This window comes from Miscanthus floridulus, chromosome 18, assembly GCF_019320115.1.
Source record: "Miscanthus floridulus cultivar M001 chromosome 18, ASM1932011v1, whole genome shotgun sequence".
Taxonomy (NCBI): domain Eukaryota; kingdom Viridiplantae; phylum Streptophyta; class Magnoliopsida; order Poales; family Poaceae; genus Miscanthus; species Miscanthus floridulus.
This window is the reverse complement of record NC_089597.1, coordinates 65,273,230-65,300,031: the sequence shown is the minus strand read 5'-3', so window position 1 is coordinate 65,300,031 and position 26,802 is coordinate 65,273,230. Positions and strand designations below refer to the sequence as shown.

The window sequence follows — 26,802 nt, the reverse complement described above, 5'->3', positions numbered from 1 at the left end:
GACACTGTACTTTGAGGGCATGTCCCTCCTCTTACCACTCTACCACCAGGGCAGCACTGACCACTTGTGTGGTGGCCACAATGTAGAGCAGGAGTTGTTCCCTTCAGTTAGGGGGTCTAGGATCAGGAGTTGTTTGACCTTGTCAAGTGCCTCCTGGGTCTCGGGCATCCATTCGAAATGGTCGGCTTTCTTTAGAAGCCAATAGAGGGGGAGACCTCATTCACCGAGGCACGAGATAAAATGGCTGAGTGCAGCGAGGCATCCTATAACTCATTGTACCCTCTTTATGTTCTGAATCAGGCCCATCCTCATGATGATCGAGATCTTCTTCGGGTTGTCTTTGATGCCACACTCGGAGATGATAAAACCTAGCAGCATACCCCTCAAACCACAAAAATGCATTTCTCAGGGTTGAGTTTGATGCCATTTGCTTAGAGTTTCGTGAAGGTCTGCTTTAGGTTGGCTATGAGCTGGTCAGCCCGTTTGGACTTGACCATGATGTTGTCTATGTAGGCCTCAATGGTTCGCCTGATGAGGTCCCTGAAACACTTGAGCATACAATGCTGATACATAGCCCCTACATTTTTCAGACCGAATGGCATTGTGAAGTAGCAAAATGATCCGAATGGGGTGATGAAAGACGTCATGAGCTGGTCAGACTCTTTCATCGCGATTTGATGGTATCTGGAGTATGCATCAAGGAAGAAAAGGGTTTTGCACCTTGAGGTCAAGTCAACCACTTGATCTATGCATGACAAAGGAAATGGATCCTTTGGACACGCTTTGTTGAGACCCGTGTAATCAACACACATTCTCTATTTCCCACTCTTTTTTCTTGCAAGAATGGGATTGGCTAATTACTCAGGGTAATACACTTCCTTGATGAATCTAGCCACCAAAAGCTTCGCAATGTCCTCACCAATGGCCCTGCACTTCTCCTCATCAAAGCGACATAGGCGCTGCTTCACTGGCTTGGAGCCTAGCTTGATCTTCAAGGCGTGCTTGGCAACTTCTCTCAGAATGCCTGGCATGTCCGAAGGTCTCCACACAAAGATGTCTCTATTGGCGTGGAGGAAGTCAACGAGCACGCTTTCCTATTTGGAGGAAAGCATGGTGCCGTTGTGCACCACTTTGCCCTCTAAGCTACTAGGGGCTACGAGGACCTCCTTGGCACCCTCCATGGGCTCGAAAGGCCTAGCCAACCACTTAGGGTTGGGTGCTTCTTCGATGATCTCTTCCCTAATGGCCACGAGCTCTTTAGAGGCGACAATCGCCATGGCGTGTTCGCAACACTCGACCTCGCACTCATAGGCATGCTAGAAGGAGGTGCCGACGGTGATGACCCCACACGAACCTGGCATCTTCAACTTCAGATAGGTGTAGTTGGGGATGACCATGAACTTCGTGTAGCATAGACGTCCTAGGATATCATGATAGGTCCCATGGAACCCGACCACCTCAAAGGTAAGGGTCTCCATCCTGTAATTGGTTAGATTCCCAAAGGTAATAGGCAGATCAATCTACCCAAGCGGCACAACCTGCTTCTAGGCATGATGCCGTGGAAAGGTGCCTCGATTGGCTAGATGCGCGATCGGTCGATGCCTAAGGCATCGAGCATCTCAACATACATGATGTTGATGCCACTACCTCCATCCATCAGCACCATGGTGAGCCGCTTCATGCCGACGATCGAGTCAACCACGAGCGGGTATCTTCTCGGCTATATGATGCTTTCCGGGTGGTCGATCCAATCAAAGGTGATGGTGGACTTCGACCATCGGAGGAAGGAAGGCATGGCTGGTTCACGACACGCAAGCTTCTAGCGGTGCTTGAAGCCATAGGCCGCCAACCCCCCAAAGATCATGAGGCAGCCATCCAGCATCAAAAAGACATCATCCTTTCCCTCAGCATCATCTACCACTGGCTTGGGCTCCTTCCTATGCTCCCCTTATTGGAGCCACCGGACATGAACTGCTTCATGAGGGCGTAGTCTTTGTATAGGTGCTTGAGGAGGAAGGCATGGTTTGGGCATGGCCCTTTGAGCAGCTTTTCAAAGTGGTCTGGGTACCCTTGGTGGGCTTTTGACCTAGCAGCAGCAATGAGCGAGCCCTCGCGCTGCTGCTTGTTCTTCTTGTTGTGGCGGTTGGAGGCGCCTTCACCAGTGTCCTCGTCCCGCTTTGCCTAGCCTTTGGGACGGTCAAAAATCGCTCTGACTGCCTCCTTGCCCGAGGCATGGCTGGTGGTGATGTCGAGGAGCCCCTTGGTGGTTCTTGGGCCCTTGCGTTCTAGCTTGTGAACCAAAGACTCATAGGTAGTCTTGGACAGGAAGGCTCCTATGACGTCGACATCGGCGATGTCGGGCTACTCATTGTACTACTAGGAGAAGCGTTGGATGTACTCATGAAGAGTTTCCCTAGACTTCTGTCAGTAGTTTTTGAGATCTCATGGGTTCCTAGGATGCATGAAGGTGCCCTAGAAGTTTCCCATGAAAATCTCCTTTAGGTCCGCCCATCTTTGAATCCAATTGGGCGGAAGGTGCTCCAATCATGTTCACGTCGAATTAGCTAGAAACAATGGGAGGTAGCAGATAATGAAACTATCACTATCTGCTCCACTGGCTTGGCAAGCAAGATGGTAATCCTTGAGCCACAGTCCGGGGTTCATTTCCCAGAAGTATTTTGGGATATTGGTCGATAGTAGGTACCGCGGTGGGAAGGCGGCGTTGAGGATGTGTCGGCCAAAGGCCTAAGGTCTCAGTAGGTTGGGGCTCAGGCTTCGGTCCTCCCTACTATCATAGCATCCACCATGATGAGGGTGGTAGCCACGGCTAGCTTCCACTCTCTCGTCGCTTCGTCCATGCCTACGGGCATCTAGGGTGTTACATGCATCACAGTGGAGGCCGAGATGCTCATGCACTGGGGTCGTGGAGGGGCCCCCACCATCGAACGATGCCTAGTGGATAGACACATCCCTCACATGTCATCCCAAGGGCATGCACTAACTGGCATCGAGCTTGCATCGTTGAGACAGCGAGCTCTCCGCCTAATGCACCACCGTGTTCTCGAGCAACGTGTGGATCTCATGATGAGCCCGATGATCCTTGGGTGTTGTAGGCTCTAGGAGCCCTTGGAGCAAGGCCACCATGGCAGCGATGTTTTGGCTTGCCGGGGCAAAGTGTGGGAGGGATCCATCATCTTTGATGATCCTCTGGTTTACATCGTGGGCCATGGTGTGGACATGCCCACCATTTCCGCGGCTTCGATCTCTCGCTTGAGCTCTACGTGCTCCTACTCGAGTTGGAGTCATGCATCCTCGAGCTCCTAGTGTCGCGTCCTTAGCTGTTCCACCCGCATGCAAGGAAGGGCCCCTGCATCTTCCTCGACCTCATTATCGTGGTCGTTTGGTGGGGTAGTCCCTCCCTCATGGACGCTATCAACATATCCCTTGGGGGTACCTACCATAAAACATTCTCGCGAGGGGTGATGGCTCCCCTTGCTAGAGTCAGAGTCATAGAGCAACTCTAAATCTCTCACGAGAAGGTCGTGGAATGATTCCATGACATATTCAATCATCCACATGAACTCGTCGTTCATAAGGGATGGGTGGATGCGCTGCGCCATGAGTTGGCCAACGGTCCCCATAGCATTGCACAGACCGAACAGGAATGCTGCCGGGGTGCCCTGGGTGAGGTGTTCCAAAGAGAGCAGTTCCCCTCCAGTGAGTTGCATCATGGCTTTGGCGAAGGAGAAAGTAAGGCAGCGCAACTCCTCTTAGGACGGTCGGGGTCCTAGGAAGGCATCGAGTTGGCGCTCTAGCCTCCCATAGTCGAAGTCGTGGAGCCGATCACTCTCGGGGACATGGGCCTCTAGCATGTGTAGCTATAGCTCCTCAAGCGCCTCAACAATTGCATTGAGGAAGCAGAGTGGAGAGGCTGGACGACGGTGGGAGCCTATGCCAACTCTCCCTCCATCATGACGATGAAGTCTAGGCTCCTGAAGTGCACTTATGCTCCCAGGACCCAGTTGACGCCGTGACTAGCCATCCGAGGCCTGATGTGGACGTTGAGACGTGCAAAAACCCCCTACTTGGCGCGCCAATTGTCGGTGTTTTGGATCACCGGCTAGTAAATTTCTAGTTTGCGTGTCTGGCCCAGATGGTGTGCTTAGAGGACACAAGGATTATACTGGTTCGAGCAGAACATCCCTACGTCCAACATGCTACTGCTCATGTTACTGGCACTATCTATAGTAGGGGTTACAGATGGGTGAGAGAGGGAGCGGATCCCAAGTCTCTAGTGGAAGGATTGAAAAGTGCTGAGAGTTTGTTCAGCTGCTCAGTTGTGTGCTCGTGCCTCATGTTGTGTTGTGTTCCCCCTTTTATAGAAGAAGGAGAAGATGCAGGTTACATCAGAAAAAGAGAAGAGAGAGAGAAAGAGGGAGAAAATCAAGGAGAAGAAGCCCTCTGGGACCACCGTGTCCTTCTCCTTCATACGGGTCCCATCAACACTGTAGATGGTGACAGGTATGGCTCCACGTTGGCTCTTGTTCACCCCTGGTGCTATGCCTCAACGTCATCAGCTGGTCCTAGCATTCTATCCTATCCTAGCGGACGATGTGGTGAATCGATGTGCTTGTTAGCAGTTGTATGGGGATTAGGCAGTAGAGCGCCCATGCACCCATCACTGTTGGTGATGCAAACCCCTGAGCATGGCTTGTCATAGCCATGGGTCATGTCAAGGCATGCCCATGCCCCTTCTGGTGTTAGAGGCTTGACCCAGGCCCATACGCTTGTACCCATAGTGGTTGGGGTTGGTATGGACCTCGTCGGGCGAGGCGGTGCCCATGCCTGAGGGGTCGGGCGAGACAGAGCCTGTGCCCTTAGGGTCGAGCGATACAGCTCCCATACGCTCATGGTCGGGTGACATGGGGCCTATTCCAAGGGGTCTGGTGAGGCAGAAACCATCCCTTCAGGGTCGATCAAGACTAAAATATGTTCTTGATTATCTAGGTGAGTTGTCATCTGTGGTCCTCAGATCCCTTCTTTGGGTATCCCTAATACTAATATTCAACAATTAGTATCATGGTCACAAGATCCTACACATGGTGTCTAAAGAGCTATACAAGTGGTGCCCATCAAAAATGAAGATTCAAGCCTCAACCATCTACCCCAATGCAACCCTTTGTATCAAGTGATGCACACCTTTTATGGAAATTGATGACAAAAGGGGAGAGATTGGTACAAAGATATGAAATATGCAAGAGGCATTAGGGACAAGTTGGATATGGACATGGATATGGACAAAGGGGGAGCAACATTGAGGAATGGAGAAGGATCAAAATTCTTGGACAAGAGAAGCACACAAGTAGGGGGAGCAAGCTCATGAACTTTTGATTGATTGCATTTGATTTGTGCATATTTATGTGCTTGCTTGCATTGCATAAGGTTTTAAAATTTTGATATATATGCATGCTTTGTGTGGTGTATGCTAGTTATAGAACTTGAATGATGATTTGATAAATAGCATGCATAGGATGGTAGCTAGACTTGTTTTTCTACACGTGGTACTAGAACCTTGCTTATAATGTTGATCTCACGGGGTTTCTAGTATTTTTGTTGTCTAGCTACTCGTGGTGCTAAGGATGGTGTCAACAGTGCAACTCTGATTGGTATCAAGCATCAAAAGTTAATTCTTTACACCTTAGCATCATTGGTAGTAATTACTCTCCCACAGTTCCAATCTATGCATAAGTGTGAGCTTCAAACCAAACACTCTAGCACATATGTAGGGGGAGATAATACTACCAATTTGGGTTTGTGGTACTTGTCCAAAATCATTTACATATGGTAAAATTGCTTGGACAAGCAACATGAATCTATTTGAGCTTAATTTCCATATCTTTGTAGAGTTGTCATCAATTACCAAAAAGGGGGAGATTAAAACGTCCTTGTTTGGTTTTGGTAATTGAGTGACAACTTAGGTGGACTAATACGTGTTTAATGTAAGATACACAGGTGATTAGTCTATAGGTACATGTGTGTGAGCAACATATGCCATGATGGTGAAGATGGCTCAGAGATGTTGCAAAGCTCACACATGTGATGATGAAGGAGCTCATTGCAAATGAGATATGACATTGAGTCATGTGACTAAGGTGGAGAAGATCAAGATGAGGCTTGGCTTGATGGACCGGTTGCAAGAGTGAAGGGCAAGTCTAAGGCTTTGATGTGTTGGACCATGTGGCGGGATGCTTGAGCAAAGACTTGGCATCGATGGACCGATGCAATGGTGAAGAGCAAGTGAGATCAAGATCGATGAACCAATAAGGTCACATGATGGTATGAACCAATAAGTGACCGGACACACAGGGCCTACGTCTGCTCAGTGGTGACATACACTAATGTAGCGTGCTGAGTTGATCTAGAGGGGATCGGACGTAGAGGCGAGTTTGGTCACTAGGGACTGGACGTGTCCGATTTCAGAATAGAGGCTTGGGGAGCTCTCTGGAAATGGCCGAACATTGGTTTGTGGTGAGTTAGGTCATTTCTTCAACAGTTTAGGTTGCTAGTTTGGTGGTGGGCGGCAGCGCTTGAGCGGATACGGGAGGCGCACGTCAGGTCGTTCTTTGGCGTGTCTGGTCATCACTTGACCGTTGGCTCACGAAGTAGCCATTGGGATCGCATGGTGGATGTTGGATGCAAGCACCACGTGGATGGCTAGGAGTGACTGGACACAGGGCTTGGCGCGTTCGGTCCTCACAACCGGCGTGTCCGGTCGCTGTGAATTCTACCTAGTGAAGGGGTAACGGCTAGTTTAGCCCGTGGGGCTATAAATAGAAGTGTTGGCCAGCCATTGGTCGGTAGCTAAGCACACTAGAGCCTTGGTGGCTTATGTGGTGGTGCTTGGGAGCCCTATATCTCACTCTTGCTTGATAGTGCTCATCTGATTGAGTGAGTGAGCAATTGTAGTGCGATTGCATCATGAGGTTGGATCGTGTGGCACTAGGCGGTCGTCTTGCAAGACAGTGGTGCTTGTTACTCTTGGAGGTTGCCACCTCCTAGATGGTTTGGTGGTGGTCTCCATCAAAGCATGCAAGAAGCTTGTGCGTTGCTCTAGAGAAGAGATTGTGAGGGGTATTGTGCTCACCACGTGGGAGCCGCGAAGACCAACTCTAGTAGAGCGAGACGCGAAGGGTGACAAGTGGTCCGTCCGGGTCAAGTGCTAGACCTTGTGGTAAGCACTCCACATGGGAGAGTGTGACTTGCGGGTCACCACTAGCAAGAGGACCAGCGACAACCTTGGATCTTGTATCAACGGGGACTAGCTTGGTGGCAACCAAGTGAACCTCGGGATAAAATCATCATGTCATCCTTGTCTACCCATTGGTTTGCATCCCCCTTACACAAGCTTGTATTTACATTCATATACATGTGCTTGTGTAGTTGCTCTTGTAATTAGTTGACTTGTGTAGTTGGCTAGTTACCTTCTTGCTTGTATAGCAGAAAAGTAGCTCCCTTGCGTGACTAATTTGGGTTTAGTAACCTTATTAGTCACAATGCTCAGTTTGTGTAGCTAAGTATTTTGCGCTATATAATTTGGCTCGTGTAGCCTTGTTATTGAGCTTTGCTAGTGAGCTTAGGTGGCCTTGTACTTTTGCATCACTAGTTGTGTAGGAGCTTCCCCGGTTGTGTGAAGTACTAGTGCATAGGTTTGTGTGACCTTGCTCTAGAATTGATTAGGTGAGCTCTAGCTAGCCCGGCACCTTAGTTGCTTAATTAGAATCTTTGTAAGGTGCTTGTGAACTTAGATAGAGGGGTATAGTCTTGGCTAGACCGATAGTTTTAATTCTGTATTTGTTTTGGTAAGCCGGCGTGATTAATTTTAGAAAGGACTATTCACCTCCCTCTAGTCTGCCATCTTGACCCTACACATACTACTTTGCTTCTTCCCATTCTCGCTTTTAGGAAAGGCAAAGCAGTGGTTCTACACCAATAAAGATAGAAACACTACATGGGATAACTGCACCACCGGCTTCCTAGCCAAGTTCTTTCCCATAGGGAAGACCAATGCTCTGTGTGGGAGAATCTCAAGTTTTTAGTAACAACATGATGAATCTATCCCTGAGGCATGGGAACGCTTTTAAGACTATATATCAGAATGTCCTCATCATGGGATGGAGAATTGGCTACTCATGTAGACTTTCTACCATGGGTTGACCAACAATACCCGTGAGGCTATGGATGCTATTGCTAGAGGTGCATTCCTATCACTCACACTCCTAGCTACAACAGCTCTCGTAGAGAAGATGGCCTCCAACCAAGGTTGGAATGAAGACCATGTTTAGACCCATAAGAGGGGTGGAGGTATGCATCAACTCAAGGAGGTAGACGTGTTGTTTGCTAAAATAGTCCTGCTAATGAAGAAGCTCAAAGACCGAGCAAATGAGAAGAAAGAAGTCATGCACATTCATGATTCCCGCATGACATGTGAAGTATGCGGCAACACTTGGCATTTAGGGAGCAATTGCCCTAAAACCCAAGAGGATGTGAACTTTGTTAACAACAGCTACTTTCATCCTCAACATAATCAAGGATGGAATTAGCAATAGAGGTCAAACTACCAAGATAATTACCAAGGTAACCCTCAAGGTAATAATTATAATAACTTCAATCAACCACCCTTGAGAAAGTTAATTGCTGGCCAATCTAGACTTATGGAAGGATTATCTAGAAAGGTAGCTACCAATGATAAAATTCTAGAGAATATGAATAACAGAATGGATAGCTTTGCTTATGCCATTAAGAACCAACATAGCTTTAATAAAATGATAGAATCACAAATAGCTCAGCTGGTGGCTATTGTTCCTCTATCAGATAAAGGTAAGATTCTAGGGCAACCAGAAGAGCTAGAAACTACAAATCTTGTCGATATTCACAATGCAGTTTACTACTACACAGAGCCATCGACGGGAAGGTGGATAGACTATACCTTGCTAGAAAAGAAGAGCGGTCTAGGGAGACCTGTCATCCACATCACCATTGGACCACACATATTCAAAGAAGCTGTCTGTGACTTCGGAGCAAGTGTCAACATCAAGCCAAAGGTAATTTATGATAAAATTAATGGAGATACTTTGTTGTACACAAATATGCATTTGTAGCTTGCAAATCAGTCACTCTGCTACCCCAAGGGAGTTCTTGAAGATGCCAGCATTCGAGTGGGACAATCATATGTTCCCATAGACTTTGTGATTTTGGAAACAGGTGGAGATGTAAGGGCACCCATTATCTTGGGCCAACCTTTCCTAAGCATTGCAAAAGCCATCATCTACGTGGATAGTGCCAAGATCTGTTTCACAATCAAGGATAAAAAGGAGAAGTTTTCTTTCAAGAATCGTATCCTGCAATCTCCTAGACATCCGTAGACGCCGTACCTGTCTAAAGAAACAACAGTGACCAAGAAGAAGAACAATAGGAGAAGGAGGAAGAACAAAGCTAGACAACCACAGGAAGAATCAGTCAACATGATCAACACACTTTGATCAGAGTACGACCACCTCCTCCTTCAGCATTCCTTGCTAAGAAGGATGATCCAGGCATAGCAACGATCGAGTGTACCATTGGACAAAGAACCTTCCACAAGACCTTCTGCGACATTGGATCGGGTTTCAATATAATGTCCAAGGTAACATATGAATATTTATTCAGTAACAAACCTTTGTTCCCTATGTACATGCAATTGCAGATGGTGGACCAATCAATCCAATTTCTAGAGGGGATAGCTAAAGATTTCATGGTAAGAATACATGATCAGTTTGCCCCTACCGATTTCATGGTCCTAGACATGGGAGAAGAAAAAGATGATACACCTATCATTCTGGGAAGACCATTCCTCAACACCACCAACGCGATCATCTATGTTGGATCTGGACAAGTCCACTTCCAATTCCCTGGAGAAAAGGTACGTTGTTATTTTAATTGTTATACTACTTATGAACAGCCAAAGAAGAGCTGCTCCAGGAGGAGACATCGATCATCCCAACATCAAAGGCACCAATCCCGATGGAATGAATTGGAAGATGAAGAACCTGAGGCGCCTGTAAAAGATGAACCTACTCCGCCTAAGACAAGTCCACAGTCCAGGCAGGTGTGGAAAGAAAAGGTGACATCATCATCAGAGTAACCATCACAAGATGTGCAGCCATCTGGGTCTCCACCACTGAGACCAGATGATGCACCCAAGGAATGAAGGACTTCTCTCTAGTCAAGTCCTATCTAGAGGACTTAAAAATCCGAACCCTCACTGTGAGGTAACAACGGTAGTTATCCCTATTTACTTTCTAGCATTGCATAATTTTTTTTTCACTTTAGCATATTTACTTTTCTATATTTGCCTTGCACTAATAAAAAATAAAAAAAGTTTCATTACTACATAGAAAATCATAAAGCCCCATGTGAATAAATCTATGGTGTGTAAACACCTACAGAAGTATTCGCTGTGGTGGCATAAAAATAAAAATACTGAGCATGCATATTTTTTATTCTGCATTGTAAAAAAATATTAAATGTATGCCATACAAGTAAAAGAGTTTCACAAACAATTCACATAATTGCTAATCGATACAGGTTGTCTTTAATGGAAATTCAATGAACTCATAATATATCATGGATACAAGGTAATATAATCATCTCTATGATTATCTCTAGGGCATACTCCCAACAATCTCCCACTTGCACTAGAGTTAATCTCGAAGATATCTAATACCCATAGCTCTCATGTATGCCTCATGCTTATGCTGTGGAAGAGCCTTTGTCAAAGGATCTACAACATTCAAATCCATGTGTATCTTGCACATCTTGATCTCATCTCGTCTAACAAACCAGTACATGTTTGTTCTTTTGGTGATTGCTTGGCTCCTTAGCCTGCAGAATTACCCCATTGTTGTCACAATGTAGATTCAATGGGCTGGACGCATTCGGAAACACACCAAGTTCAATGAGGAACCTCCTCATCCAAACACCTTCCTTTGTAGCTCCAGAAGCTACAATGTACTGGGCCTCTGCTGTAGAATCGGTCACCGTCTCCTGCTTGGAACTTTTCCAACTTACAGCACTACCATTTATTGTGAACACAAAACCTAATTGAGAATGTGAATCATCCATGTCAGTTTGGAAGCTAGCATCGGTGTAACCATTTACAATGAGCTCCTCCTCACCTCCATAGATTAGGAACACATCTCTAGTCCTTCTCAAGTACTTAAGAATGTTTTTAACAAGTGTCCAGTGACTCTCTCCTGGATTAGCTTGGTACCTGCTCGCAACACTTAAAGCATATGAGACATCTGGGTGAGTACATATCATGGCATACATGATGGAACCAACTGCCAAGGCGTATGGAACCTTACTCATGTGCTTTCGCTCATCAGCTGTCGAAGGACACTGTTTATCGCTAAAGCGCATACCATGTGACATAGGCAAGAACCCTTTCTTGGACTGTTCCATGTTGAATCGTTTCAACACCTTGTCAATGTACGTATCTTGGCTTAATCCTATAAGCCTCTTCGATCTATCTCTATAGATCTTGATGCCCAAAATGTATGCTGCTTCTCCTAAATCCTTCATAGAAAAATTATTATTCAGTGAAGTCTTTACGGATTGCAACATAGGAATATCATTCCCAATAAATAATATGTCATCCACATACAAGATCAGAAATACAACAGCGCTCCCACTTTCCTTCTTGTAAACACAAGGTTCTTCTTCATTCTGACGGAAGCCAAACCCTTTGACCACTTCATCAAAACGAATGTTCCAACTCCAAGATGCTTGCTTTAACCCATAAATGAATTTTTGAAGCTTGCAAATTTTTCTAGCATTGTTTGGATCAACAAAACCTTTGGGCTGTATCATATACACATCCTCATCCAAATTTCCATTTAGAAAGGCTGTTTTAACATCCATCTGCCATATCTCATAATCGAAATAAGCAACTATTGCTAGAATGATCCAGATAGATTTAAGCATCGCTACCGGCGAGAAAGTCTCGTCGTAGTCAATTCCTTGAACTTGCCGAAAACCCTTTGCAACAAGTCAAGCTTTATAGATGTGAATGTTTCCATCCATATCCTTTTTCTTTTTATAGATCCATTTGCACTCTATGGGTCTAACCCCATCAGGCGGGTCAACCAAGTTCGAAACTTGATTGTTTCCCATGGAATCTATCTCAGATCTCATGGCACTTTGCCATTTCTCAGAATCTGGGTCCATCATTGCTTCCGCATAAGTCACAGGTTTGTCATCGTCTAACAATAACAAATCCCCACGCAACTCATGGATTCTTGCTGACCTTCGTGGTTGTGGCAGTGTTTCTATTGCCTCAGGTATCTCAACTTGTTCTGCTACATTAGCATCACTCGTAGAGTCCTTCCCAACTGGCTCATCTTGAACTTCTTCAAGATACACCTTCTGTCCACTTTTCTCTCTTTTGAGAAACTCTTTCTCTAAGAAAACACCATTCTGAGCAACAAACACTTTGCCCTCTGATCGGTTGTAGAAGTAATACCCTAAAGTTTCCTTCGGATATCCCACGAAAAAGCGTTTGTCTGATTTGGGTGTCAGTTTATCTATCATAAGTCATTTGACATAAACTTCACAACCCCAAATTTTTAGAAAAGACAAACTAGGACTCTTACCAGTCCACATCTCATGTGGTGTCTTAACTACGGACTTAGACGGTACCCTATTCAATGTGAAAGCGGCTATTTCTAGAGCGTATCCCCAAAATGATAATGGTAGGTCTGACTAGCTCCTCATAGATCGAACCATGTCCAACAAAGTCTGATTATGTCGCTCGAACACGCCATTTCTTTGAGGCGTTCTAGGAGGCGTAAGCTGTGGAACAATTCCGCAACTCTTTAGATTATTGCTAAACTCATGGCTCAAATATTCGCCTCCACGATCAGATCACAAAGCCTTAATTTTCTTGCCATGTTGACTCTCTACTTCACTCTGAAACTCCTTGAACTTTTCAAATGTCTCAGACTTATGTCTCATTAAGTAGACATAGCCATATCTACTAAAGTCATCAGTGAAGGTTATGAAGTATTGGAATCCGCCTCTTGCTGTCGTACTCATTGGTCCGCAAACATCAGTATGTATGAGTTCCAGCAAGTCTGCCGCCCTCTCAGGAAAACCTATGAAGGGCGTCTTGTCATCTTGCCCAGTAGGCAAGCCTCACATGTCTCGTATGATTCAAAATCAAACGAAGTTAAAAGCCCATCAGAATGGAGCCTCTCCATGTGATTCTCACTTATATGACCTAAATGACAATGCCACATATAGGTAGGACTTAACTCATTAAGTCAAGGCTTTTTAGCACTTAGATTATAGACAGGAGCATCTTCAAGATTTAAAATAAATAACCCATTCACAATGGATGCAGAAGCCACAAACATGCCATTTTTAGAGATCACACAACTATTGTCTTTACTCACAAATGAATAACCATCCTTCATCAAACATGAAGGTGACACAATGTTTTGACTTAAACTAGGAACAAAATAATAATTATTCAACTCCATAATAAATCCTAACAGGAGGTGGAGTTGCATCGTCCCGACGTTCAATGCAGCAACTCTTGCTTTATTGCCCACGTGGAAATCAACTTCTCCCTTTTCCATGCTTCTACTTCTTATCATTCCCTACATCGTATTGCAAATATGAGCAACCGATCCGGTATCAAATACCCAAGAATTAATATAAGAATTAGCAAGGAAAATATCCGTAACATAAACAACAAGTGTACAAGCTGCGGGAGTACCTTTACCTGTCGTGATCCTTTATGGATTCCAGGTACAACTTGCAGTTCCTCTTCTAGTGACCTTTCCCATGACAATGAAAGCACTCAGCATCAGCAGTTGGTCCAGCCTTGGGCGCAGGTGGGTTTGGCTGAGAGATCTCATCTTTAGCCTTGCCCTTTTTCTTCTTCCAAGAATTGCCCTTCTTCTTAAACTTAGGCTTGTTTTGGACCGCCATCACATGGCTACTGCCAGCACCTTTCTTGATATCAGCCTCTGCTATTTTAAGCATGCCACATAATTCATTCAAGCCCTTCTCCGCCCCATGCATATGGTAGTTCGCGATGAAATTTCCATAGCTGGGTGGAAGAGACACGAGAATAAAATCAGTAGCTAATTCAGGGCCAATTGGGAAGCCTAGCTTCTCCAACCTCTGAGTGTAACCAACCATTTTGATCACATGTGGCCCAACTGTTGTGCCCTTTGCTAGCTTGGTTTTAGCAAAAGCCTTTAAGACATTGAACCTTTCAGTCCTGGCTTGAGTCTAGAACATATCATTGAGCGCCACGATCATATCGTGCGCTGCATGGTTATTGTCAAACTACACTGCAAATCTGGTTCCATACAAGCAAGCATAAGGCAACTCACTTCAAGATCAGCATCACATGCTCTCTTGTAAGCATTTTTCTCTGTAGTAGGTGCATTATCAGCAGGCTCTTCTGGTAATGGGGTGTCTAGAATTTCTTCCTTTTTCTCAGCCCTGAGAACAATTCTCAGGTTGCGGATCCAATCCGCATAGTTTGTTCCATTCAACTTATCTTTCTTAAGAATTGAACACAAAGTAAATGGTTGATTGCTAGGCGCCATTTATCTACAACAAAAGTAATGCAAAATACTAAGACAATGTATCCAAGACAGAGTAAACAATATTAAACCTTTAATAGAATCTACTCCCACTAAGATCAATATCCCTCTCTTGAAACTTAGTGATTCAAGACCCACAACTAACAAGTCTACTAGTGAGCTTTAGCATCACCGCTAGAAGACATGGTAGATTAGTAAGCAACTCTTTGCTAATCATATCACATATGACTCTTGTTGTTGGGTAGCATCTCTATGCTTTGGTGCCCAACTACTCATGCTCCAAGGTCCCTAACCGTTAGGATGACCTTGTCCAAGTAACCAACCCTTCTGCTGTAAGTATCCGATACGAACATGTCTAGTCAAGGAAAACCAGTGGCACCCTAATTTCATAGACTCACCACCAATTGTACAAGACACATGACATTGCAAGATTTGGGGAAGCATTTTAACTTAAACATTGCCGAGGGATCGTTCTACTTCACCATTGCAGTTAGACAAAAACATTATCGTACGTGAAAGTAGAACATAGTAGGAACGGCATTAACACAGATATGACATGGTATAGCCCATTGTTCCTTTGGGGATCTCCATCTCCATCGAACTGTTCCTCATGATGATCTCCATCTCCATGATCCATGTATGCCATCCTTCAGTGATGAGTCCACCGAGACTAGTTATCACTAACGCAAGGCAGTGAAGAAAATTACATAGTCGCGGATAGGATCATCACAGTTTGGCACGCAGGCCATTACATCAAATTGACAATATCTTTGTGGCTCCAGCCATATTGTCATACTCACGACATGCAAGCCATGAATTAATTACATACATGCATCACATACACATAAGGGCTATACTAGTCATAAATTCCTACAAAATAGAGTTAACCGATTCCGACATCTAATCTTAAAACGCCGAAAACACCATCTTCCCGGCCGTTTTTCGCCAATCTAATTTCAGCGAAACCACCAAAGGGGGTGAGAATCGGATGTAATTTTTTTTCTCTACAATTTTCGTTTGGAGTTCATCTCAATCCGAGGTCGTATGCAAAAGTTATGGCTGTTTTATCAAACAACACTTTTTCTTGCACCCCGGCGCCCGGCAGTAGATCCAATCTATCACCGTTGCGCATCACATGAGCTCGGCACTTGACCTAGGTTCGATTCGATCAATCTGATTTATCTCCATCTTGCCATGACTGGATTTACATGTATCACTTAACTCGGATGGCGGAATTCCGACCGGTACGAGTAGATCGTTACAAGACCAACACGGTAAAATCATGAACCATGATCAGAGACTCATCTACAACCGCGCATATCTCCATACGCACTCATCCGAACCTATAACAATACAGTAACCGCTCTGATACCACTGTAGGGGTATGAGGATGCTACGCTAGCCAGAAAACAAAAATTTGACCTCATAAACTAGGATCTACTGCTAGTTATAGATCATGGGATTACCACTAGACGTGCAGGTGCATCGGAAGCGACTCGATGTAGTTGTACGCGTCATAGCAGTGCCGTGCAGTTGCAAGGTCGTCCGTACGTTCGTCCCCTTCATGCAGTTCATCCTTGTGCTCTAGATGCAGCACCTCTGAGGTATCCACACGTACAGGGAGGAAGCATCGCGCCTCCGGACTGCTAGGTCCACAAGGAGTAGCAAGCACGGGCGTAGGATGGGCGGCGGCGGCTGCCAAAATGGCATGGATCCCTAGCCCCATTGCCCACCCCACTTATTTATAGGCGTCCCTAATGAGCTCCCGAGTTAGAGGCCCATTAGTAACCCTAAGCCTTGTCTAACTCAGATCCAATCCGAATTAGGCTTCTAGCCCCTTAAGTGTGCGACCCTATGGGTTCACGCACACATAGACATGGCCCGAGTACTCCTACTCGGCCATTAGTTGATAGCATCCTCTAGCAAGGCATGTTAACTCCTATGCGTACGCAAAGATCATATCAGATGAACCACCACAAAACCACATACTTCTTATTCCCTTGCCTCACGATATTTGGTCCAACTCATAGGTTAACACTTAACCCAAGCACGGCCATGCATTTCTTGATCTAATCATTAGAGTGATCTAGTGATATCTCTCTCATATAGAGAGGGGCAAATTCCTTCTTGATTGTCTATGTCTCATAGCATGTTTCCCGACAAACCCAAAAAACCACCTTTATAACTACCATGTTACGGAGTAGCGTTTGATAGTCCCTGAGTAGGTCGTTTCACATCTTGAATACATACAACAATCTCAGGTCTAAGGACATAACATACATGATGTGAATAGAGATAATAACACCATCTCATGTTGGGTCAGTCCAGCCCCATGTCATACATGTGCCCACATTATTAGTTTGACATCTCCATGTCTATGACTTGTGAAACATAGTCATCAACTAATAATGTGCTGATCCATTATTCATGTGTGTTCTCACACAAACTCTGACCAGGGACAACATTAGAATATCCATACAAGTAAAAGAGTTTCACAAACAATTCACATAATTGCTAATCGATACAGGTTGTCTTTAATGGAAATTCAATGAACTCATAATATATCATGGATATAAGGCAATATAATCATCTCTATGATTATCTCTAGGGCATACTCCCAACAATAACATCATCATTGCCTTGGTGAGGATCCACAAATACCACCTATAATAAAAGATTTGAGAGTGTCATACAAAGGAAGGTCTGGGTTTTATTTTGAAAACCTATAAAAACTCTAGAATAATAGTTCATCAAAGAACTTGAGACATAGTGCTTGACTTAATTGTTCTATCTTTCAATTACTCAAGACCCAAGTGAAGGCTAAGGAGCCCCATAGTTGAAGGTATTATGGGTAAGTTTGAAAGTAAGATCAACTCATTCTAATTTGAAGGAGAATTCTTATTTGAATGAATGTGTACTTTTGAGGAGTGAAAGCATTGATGCAACTCCTGATCCATTTTTGCTGAGTTTAGTTTTGCTAAGGGACTAGCAAAGGTTAAGCTTAGGAAAGTTTGTTGATGGTAGTTAACAAACATTATAAACCGTCAATATAACATGCATAAGGGCATAAATATGATCACCAACAAATGTCTAGGGGTTTAAACTAACAAATTCCACGAGTTTTGTTGAATCTATGATTTCTGAAGGGTTTATTCAGAAAACTGTCAAGGTGGACCCAGATGTTAGAGTTAATTGTGCTTATCTATAGCAAAATGGACACCAGAAGACTCAAGAGGACTCCATACCGAGGCAGAGCCTGAGGGGCTACCAAGTGGGGCTAGTGGGCCCCACCTATAGGCCACCCTGCCCCAGGGCCCACCTGTCAGCCTCCGTGTCGTCAAGTTAGATTCCTACCACCTCCTAGGTTGCATCAACGCCATTCCTTAAGTTGGTTTGATCCAAGGACTCACGTTGGACGCTCCGAGCTATATAATTAGCCCCTACCCCCTGAAGCATCAAGTCATTTGAGAAGACAAAAACCCTAATCATCCTTAGAGCTCCAACATATTCTAGGGCATATCTAGTTTGGCTAGGTCTAGAGGGAGGCAAGCAGGCTTCGCTTGGAATCCCGATCGTGTCAAGAGCGTGGTTCGGTATAATCTTTGTACCCCCTCTCTTTTGTATCTCCATTATTTTTATATGCTTGCTACAATTGTTATGACAATATTAGTATTCATCTTATTCATGTTCTTCGTTATAATGTTCATCATCTACTTTGATTATATACCTCGTATAGTTGGATTATCATCATATTCATGCATATGTTCATAAAGCACTCACCCTAAGGATCCATGGGTGGGTGGTCGACATTGTGTAAGCATGGTGCTTATACGTTGTTTATGTACGAATACACCCTATATTTTGGGTCATGTGGTAGATCGCGGATGTGACACTCCCATTGAGTCCTTTGTAGTCCACTCCATGATGTAGGTAGCACGTAGGATCTGATTACGAAGGGAGACAAGCTCTGTTCTTAATCTCCCTTAGTAATATCCCTTATGTGTAGATATGAAGATGATCTTAGCAATGACTATTAGGTGTAATTGCACTAATCAATGTATACTTTGACTTATAATTAAGAATGACTTAGGAATTATTCCTCTAATATTCTACCTGACCGTGCTAATGCCATAGAAAGGAGTACTCTGAGTGATTTATCATTATCATTGATCAATACTTATCATATACATATCTTATCCTATGACTTATCCCTGTTATGAGTAGAATATTGGTTATGGTTTACTTCTCCATTAATAGTATAAGTTATCAATACATGTCCATGATAGACCTTCCCTATGGTAAAATATAAATAACGATACCTGGAATACTCTCGAGTGAAGTGCTACAATGGTATAATTACCTGTGCGCTTGTAGATTCCTTTTCATTCATATCTATACATTCTTTATAGTCACATGAAATAAGAAAGAATTACTTAGAGTTATTCTAATAGCAATGCTAGGTAGTACCAACAAGTATCTCTGGCATCATCACTAGGGATGACAACCTAGTAAAGTAATGTTAGAAGATATAGGTTTATAATAGGTGGCTACTAAAACAAGTGACAAGTTAATAAATACCAACACTATGTAGTGCGGCTTTGGTGGGTTTTTTCTAAAGTTCCAACCTCCTTGCTCTTGATTCTTCTAAACTTTTCTGCCAGTTATCTAAATCTTTTTGTGCCGTCGCTTTTGATTACCACAACTAATGTTCATCATGGTCTCATTCTGGTCATAGTCGTCTTGTGGCTCGGCCATCTTAATTACCACAACTATATATAAATGAAAATCATACACTAGTCATGCATATGCAAATGGACCGAGTCAGTGGCTTAAACCGAAATAACTATATATAGACTTCAGGGGTTATTATTTACGCCAAGGTCGATCTAGTTAGAGTTTGCGCCTTGGTTAGGGTTTGGAGCGGATTCATGTCACACTAATTATGAAGATCCAAATTCAAATATATATAACTATAGAATTCAGGGTTATTATTTAGACCTTCGTTAGGGTTTGGAGCGGAGCTCGGTCGGGTTAGAGTTTGGAGCAGAGCTCAGGATATTAGGATATATATCAACATTGGTGTATATAAATATATGAAAATTCATGTCACACTTGTCAATATATCAAAATTCAGATATGTATGCATATATACCAAAAAATTGATAGCTCATAAAATCAACCCTTTTAACTATGAAGATTTAAATATATTTCTTAATATTATTTTCTACAACTATATTGTTTAATTTTCTACAAATTTTCTATATATATATTATAGTACACTACAATATTTCTATCTATTTTTTCTATGCCGAAAAATTAATATGCACATCACACACACACTAACTCACTCTCACTCACTTACTCTCATCACACACACAGTTTACTAATCATCACACACACATGTACAACATGATTATCATTATATCACACACATATATACACTATATACTCACCCACTCCGGTGAGGATGAGGAAGGAGAGGATGCCGACGTACGGTGCGCGTGGACGATGGTGGCGAGGCCGGCGGAGGATGGCACAAAGATGAGGTGGTGCTGGATCGTTGGAGATGATGCAGATGCGGACAACGCACTCTGGCGAGGGGGGCGATGAGCACGTGGCAAGGCGTGTGTGTGCGTGGAGCTAGAGACGAAGAGTGCATGTGTGACGAGGTGGTGATGGAGGTGATGATGACGACGAGGTGCTTTGGCAAGGACGAGGGACGAGCAGTGAGCGACGTGCCCACGGAGCCATCAGCTGGCCGGAGAGACGAGGCACGCCCGTGCGCGTGGAGCCGGGGATGAAGTGCGCACGTGATGATGAGGTGCTGGAGGTAGGTGCATGGAGCTGGTGATGACGAGGATGAGGATCGACGATGGTGGCGAGGATGACACGATGATAATGGCAGCAGATCCAGATCAAATCTAGGAGAGGGCGAGGACGACGTTGGTGGATCGGATGTGGGCATCGTGCACAGATAGGAGAGGGGCGAGCCAAGCCACCAGCGGAGATGGCGAGAGAGGTATGCGCGCGTGGAGGCAATGCTGGAGGCGATGAGGAGCGGCGACGACAGGTGGCTCTCGGCAAAGAATGAGATGATAGAGGGAGAGATGAGAGGAGGCGGTACATAGGGGAGACCTTTAGTCTCAGGTGAAGCCACGGCTAGAGACTAAAGGTCCTTTAGTCCTGAGTGATGGTTAGAACAGAGACTAAAGGTCTGACCTTTAGTCTTGGGTGCAGCCATGGCCCGGGAGTAAAGGTGATTTTTGGCGGGCCATGAGAACGCATTCCCATCTTTACTTTGCATTCAAATTGAACTTAAGTTAAAATGAAAAAATGTGATAGGAGAGGTCATAACTTCTGGTAGAAAATTAATTAAAATTTTTAACATATCTTTTATAAATTTTATGCTCACAATGTTAATTAACTATTAAATGCCTAACCTATAAAAAATAATAATGTATTTTTGTAACATAGGTTATGATGTCATCTATCACCCTAAAAATTTGAACTTAAAACTCAACTAGTTTGTAGAGAAATAACAAAGAAAAATCTTCCAAGGGGTAGATTGATGAACCAACTTAAATATATTTGGGTGTAAATTAAAAGAATATATAGGTTAGCGGATTATCCGAATTGCTTTAGAAGGGATGGAGCAAATTAGACTGTTGCCAATATTCAGGGCTTGTTTAGATCGCAGGGCTAAAAATTAGACTAACTTAACATGAGCTAATTATAGGGGTTAATAGACTCTAACCATCAATTAACCCTCATTAGCTCTTTTTTTTTAAAAAAAATGGAATATATTAATATCCTAGCTTCTGCATCGACTAATGCATATAGCTGTTCCTTATTACAAACATGAGCACTGCATCCCAAGGAATCTCAAACACAAAGTTTTGAGCCATAGAGAATAAAAATATTATTTTCAAATTCCATATCTATAAAGCAATTCTATTGCTAAATCTCTAACCGTGTCTTACAAACACCTCCATCACGGTTGTCTCAATATTACTACATCCCATCTTCATCGCCTGACGATCCTCCTCCTTCTGTAATAGGGACCAGGACCTGGTCCAGTAGGTCCCCTGAACATAGCCTGCAAATAAGATGGGGATAGGACCTTGTCAAACACTATATCATTCCGAGTTAGCCATAATGCCCAACAAATTACACTTGCACCCATAAGAATCTGAGATTTCAGTTTTCTATTTATCCCTTCCAACTAACCTATAAACAACTATGTATGCTAGTTGGAGGTATTAAATTAAAGGAAACTTGAACAATTCTCCATATGAATTTAGCAAAATGACAGTCAAAGAGTAAGTGTTGCATAGACTCATCTGAAGAATAGAAACAACACTTCCTATCTCCTTGCCACTGGCGCCGTGTTAAATCATCCTTTGTTAAGTGTACCACATAAAGGCTTTGATTTTGAGATGTAGTTTCAGTTTCCAGATTAATGTGTTATATGGTATAGCTTCTGCTACTAATAAGGCTCTGTATATGGATTTGACTGAAAATAACCTATTCTGATATAGCCCACACAAAATGGTCCCTCTGTTTTGTTAATTGAACATAGCTCTTGTTACCATAGAATTAGCTCACATTTAGGCTATTTAATTGGTATAAAAAATATGGGCTAATTATTAGCTTCCTAATCCAAACAACCCCTTAAACTAGTTCAGCTGCTACCCATGTTTTTTTTTTGCAAATTACACATACACTCTCGACGCACGTACACTAATCCCTTATGAACGCACGTACACAAACCCTTTCCCTATAAGCATCTTCGAAGACTGGCCCGACAAATCTTCGAGATTGACGAAGTCACCACTGGACGCCTCGTTGTCGACGGGAACGTCGCCTTCAATTAAATCACAGCACAGTTAAATTCTGAAAAATTCGCTCAAATAAACAGTCAAACCTATGTATTTGTAAATAATTGTAATGCGTGCCGACATGCATTGTGTGCGTAGCGTGGTGTGTGCAACTGAGCATCAGTGTGTCTGCGTGTGCCACGACTCCATGAAACTAAGGTGAGCCGCAACCTTGTCTTGCATTGCATCACCTCATCGTTACCTTCACAGTTGAACGGTTCAACCCTGGGCAAGACGAGTATGGAACGAGGCAGCCTCACATTACCGAGGCACAGCACAACAGTGTCCAACATTTGCTCTCGGCTAGTCGCGTCGCGTGTCCACACACGTTCACACCGCGCATAAAATCCTCCGACTCCGAGGCGGTCAGGGCCAGCCACACCAACCACACGCACGCCGGCCCGCTCCAGCCCATTCTTCGGCCCGGCCTGCAGTCACCAAGCAAACAGAGCGGCTCCGCCTTCGGCGTCCCCCGCCGCCGCCGCTCCGTCGGGCTTGATGAGCCTCAGCTCCAAGCTCTTCGCGTTGCTCCGCAAGTCCCGCGCCCTCACCACCACCAGCACTGCCGCCGCAGCCGCCGCGACGGCCTCCGCGACGGCGTCGGCCAACGGGATGGAGGAGGCTGTCGCCGCGGCGGGCCCGCTGCGCACGCGCGTCTGCATCATCGGCAGCGGCCCAGCCGCGCACACGGCGGCCGTCTACGCCGCGCGCGCTGAGCTCAAGCCCGTCCTCTTCGAGGGCTGGCTCGCCAACGACATCGCCGCGGGGGGACAGCTCACCACCACCACCGACGTCGAGAACTTCCCGGGCTTCCCCGACGGCATCCTCGGCGCCGACCTCATGGACCGCTGCCGCGCGCAGTCGCTCAGGTTCGGGACCAAGATCCTCACCGAGACCGTCACCTCCGTCGACTTCTCCGCCCGCCCCTTCCGCGTCGCCTCCGACGACACCGTCGTGCACGCCGACTCCGTCGTCGTCGCCACGGGCGCCGTCGCGCGCAGGCTGCACTTCGCCGGCTCCGACGCCTTCTGGAACAGGGGCATCTCTGCCTGCGCCGTCTGCGACGGGGCTGCACCTATCTTCCGGAACAAGCCCATCGCCGTCGTCGGTGGCGGGGACTCCGCCATGGAGGAGGCCAACTTCCTCACCAAGTACGGCTCGCAAGTGTACATCATCCACCGCCGCAACGCCTTCCGGGCGTCCAAGATCATGCAGGCGCGCGCGCTCTCCAACCCCAAGATCAAGGTCGTCTGGGACTCCGAGGTCGTCGAGGCCTACGGTGGTGCGGAAGGAGGCCCGCTGGCTGGCGTCAAGGTCAAGAACGTCGTCACCGGCGAGGTCTCCGACCTCCAGGTGGCCGGTCTCTTCTTCGCCATCGGTCACGAACCGGCGACAAAATTTCTTGGAGGGCAGCTCGAGCTCGACACTGATGGGTATGTGGTGACCAAGCCCGGCTCCACGCACACCAGTGTGAAGGGGGTCTTCGCAGCTGGGGATGTCCAGGACAAGAAGTACCGCCAGGCCATTACTGCCGCTGGATCAGGTATAAGCTTCATTGTGGTTTTTTAATGCTGCTATTTTGGTATTCCATGATCCCAATAGTGATTTGCGCAATTATGGGGTTGTGTTCTTTTTTTTTATGTTGCATCCATGTTGTATGCTAGGAAATGGCATTGGTGGATCCTGAAATGGAGCATGCCTCGTGTTAGTTTGTGGGGAGCTAATTGACATTATATAGTGAAGTACATCTCTAGCTAAACAAATATCCAATATCCAATTAGTAAACAGAGTGTCTATGTTATTATGCAATATTTTTGCTGTCTACACAAACAATAGCATCAACTTGTGACTACGTTTGTGATGCTTGATAAGATGGTGTTTGTGACTACAATTGTAACTAGGCAACAGTAGTTTAAACTATGATTTCTATTTGCATCCAATATGCTCAGTCGAAGAGGGTGTTGTGGTTGGTTCTGATCCCCATGATCTTTAGGTGGTTTATGCCATATTTTATGGAATTTCTGAACTACTGTGTGGTGGAATCTTATCTTTTAATTGTTTGCCTCTCAAATTTAGGGCATATACAAAAAAGGTCAGGAAAGGGTGGTGTGTTCATGCAACATTAGGTTGCTTGCAAGTTGAAATGACTTACAAGAATAATAATTAGTCCTCTTTTTCAAGTTTGACCTTTACTCTTTAGGAGGTCTCCACAAGATTTCTCTCTCAGAGGCGTGAAACTTTCTCATTGTTTTATTCGAAACCTACCTTTATAAATGTTGTAGGCATTGAAAGCATATCCTTGCACCTTATTCCAGTACTGAGGTTCCCTTCTCTGTGATATTTGAGATTATCCAATATTGGTGGAATAACATAATTTTGCAATTACACTATGGTGATGTTTTTCAGTATCCCCTTGTGGAAATAGTATGCTAAATGATTTTCTTGCGATTAAGATTTAAGAGTACCAGCTGTTAACTAGTAGTTACATACTATTAAGTTTAATCCTTGAAACATTATTTATTAGTAATAACTTGATATAAACGATCTAGTTGGGCAATTAGGGCAGATAGATCTTGGACCAATGGCAATTATCATATGCCATGAGCAGCATAACTGTGAAACAACTAAAGGGATTATGGTTGGATTGATATGGTCTCTTACTCTTTTGTTCTGAATCATTGTGTTCACTGTTTTCATTGCCTTTTTTCTTTTTTTATTTACTTTTTTTTCGAACTGGGATTATACCCTTTCCCCATTACATAACTGAATTTTGCAATTAAACTATAGTGATGATTTTCAGTATCTCCGTATGGAAATAGCATGTTAATTAATTGTCTTGCAATCAAAATTCAATAGACACACCAGCAGTAAATTAGTAGTCAAATACTATAAGCTTATTCCTTGCAATATTTTTAATTACTTGATGCTAATGTTCTAGTTGGGCAATTAGGACAGATATACCCACCAAAGGTCAATTGTCATATGCTGGGAGTAGAGTAACTGTGAAACAACTTTTAAGGAACTATGTTTATGGTTAGAGGATTGCTATGGTCTCTTTTGTTCTGAATCATTGAGTTCTCTGTTTTGATTATCCTTTTCTCTTTATTAATTGAGTAACTGAGAAGTAATTTGCATCAATATCATTTATTCCTTAATGAAAAATCCATTCCAAGATTTAATTTATAATTTAAGCTACGTGGAATTTCGAAGAGCTACATGCATTGTTCCAGTCTGTTATCCCATCCTGAAACAGTGTCAGTTTCAAAATGCGATGCAGTCCCCATTGACAGTGTTTCTTGGTAGTAATATTATAACATGAGCAACTCGATTAAGAAAACTTTCTAATGGTAACCGCTTGGATGGTTCAGGTTGCATGGCTGCTTTGGATGCAGAGCACTACCTGCAGGTGGTTGGAGCACAGGAAGGGAAGACTGATTAACTATGTCTGGGCCAAGCGGCTCTTGGGCCAAGGAAAACTTCTCCAAAAGCTGCTCTCTAGTGGTATAAACGGCACATTATTTGGTTTATATTGGAAATTGATTTATATGAGCGTGCGGAAGCTTGTATAAATTATTCGCGTTGTTTACTACTACTAGTCATGCTTCTGGTTCCGCATGTGGAAGGAGGCAGGCTTTGCAGATATTGTTACGGAATGATTGCAATGCGTTGAGGCAGATTCTGACCGTCATTGGGTGCTTTGGTAGGGTGTTCTGTTTTGGTAATTGATGTGTAATGTGTTGCCATGTGAATTGCGATGCCTTGAATGGGTTGGCGTATTCTTTTGGAGAAAATATCTCGAGAAATGCGCGTATACACCCATTTGAAATGTGCATACAGGGGCAAAACGATGAGTTCTCAGATGTTTGTGTACTGGGTGAAAGGAGAAAAAACAGAGAAAAGAAAGGATTTAGACACAAATCTTGACTGGTGAGCTCCTCATTAGATGCATTTATTTCTTGATAAAGAAAAAAAACTATAAAACCTCGTACAAATGGTGAGCTGCGACTTATTTGGAGTTGCAAAATGCCATGAAATCATATCCAAATACTATTTGTGAAGACCATCTAGATTTGTTATATCTTATGCTTTTTAATTAACTTTGACCATCATCTTAAATTTTATGTACATTAACAACACATGTCGAAATTGCTAGATATGTATGGTTACAACATGCTTTCATAATATATTCCTATATTTAAAATATTGTATTGTATAGATATTGATAGTTTAAGTTCAAAAAAAAAAAAGACTTGGAATAAACATGGAGT

General features: G+C 44.1%; 1 protein-coding gene and 1 non-coding gene across 2 annotated transcripts; one reads left to right on the top strand and one right to left on the bottom strand.

The window, feature by feature from the left end:
* Window positions 1-8,064: 8,064 nt before the first annotated feature.
* On the bottom strand, window positions 8,065-8,173 carry LOC136524896 (small nucleolar RNA R71). The gene has a single exon (XR_010776245.1). It is a non-coding gene; the product is annotated as a small nucleolar RNA R71 (small nucleolar RNA).
* Window positions 8,174-22,898: 14,725 nt separating this feature from the next.
* Window positions 22,899-26,218, top strand: LOC136521995 (thioredoxin reductase NTRA-like). Its single transcript, XM_066515779.1, has 2 exons — window positions 22,899-24,077; window positions 25,903-26,218. The coding sequence occupies exons 1-2, from the start codon at window positions 23,033-23,035 to the stop codon at window positions 25,971-25,973; spliced, it is 1,116 nt and encodes a 371-aa protein (XP_066371876.1). The 5' UTR covers window positions 22,899-23,032; the 3' UTR covers window positions 25,974-26,218.
* The last annotated feature ends 584 nt before the right edge of the window (window positions 26,219-26,802 follow it).

What these genes read in the sequence shown, in the direction of transcription:
- LOC136521995 (XM_066515779.1), top strand. Translation starts at nt 23,033, where the DNA reads ATGAGCCTCAGCTCCAAGCTCTTCGCGTTGCTCCGCAAGTCCCGCGCC. An exon ending in CATTACTGCCGCTGGATCAG is followed by an intron (nt 24,078 to 25,902) that starts GTATAAGCTTCA and finishes TGGATGGTTCAG; the next exon opens with GTTGCATGGCTGCTTTGGAT.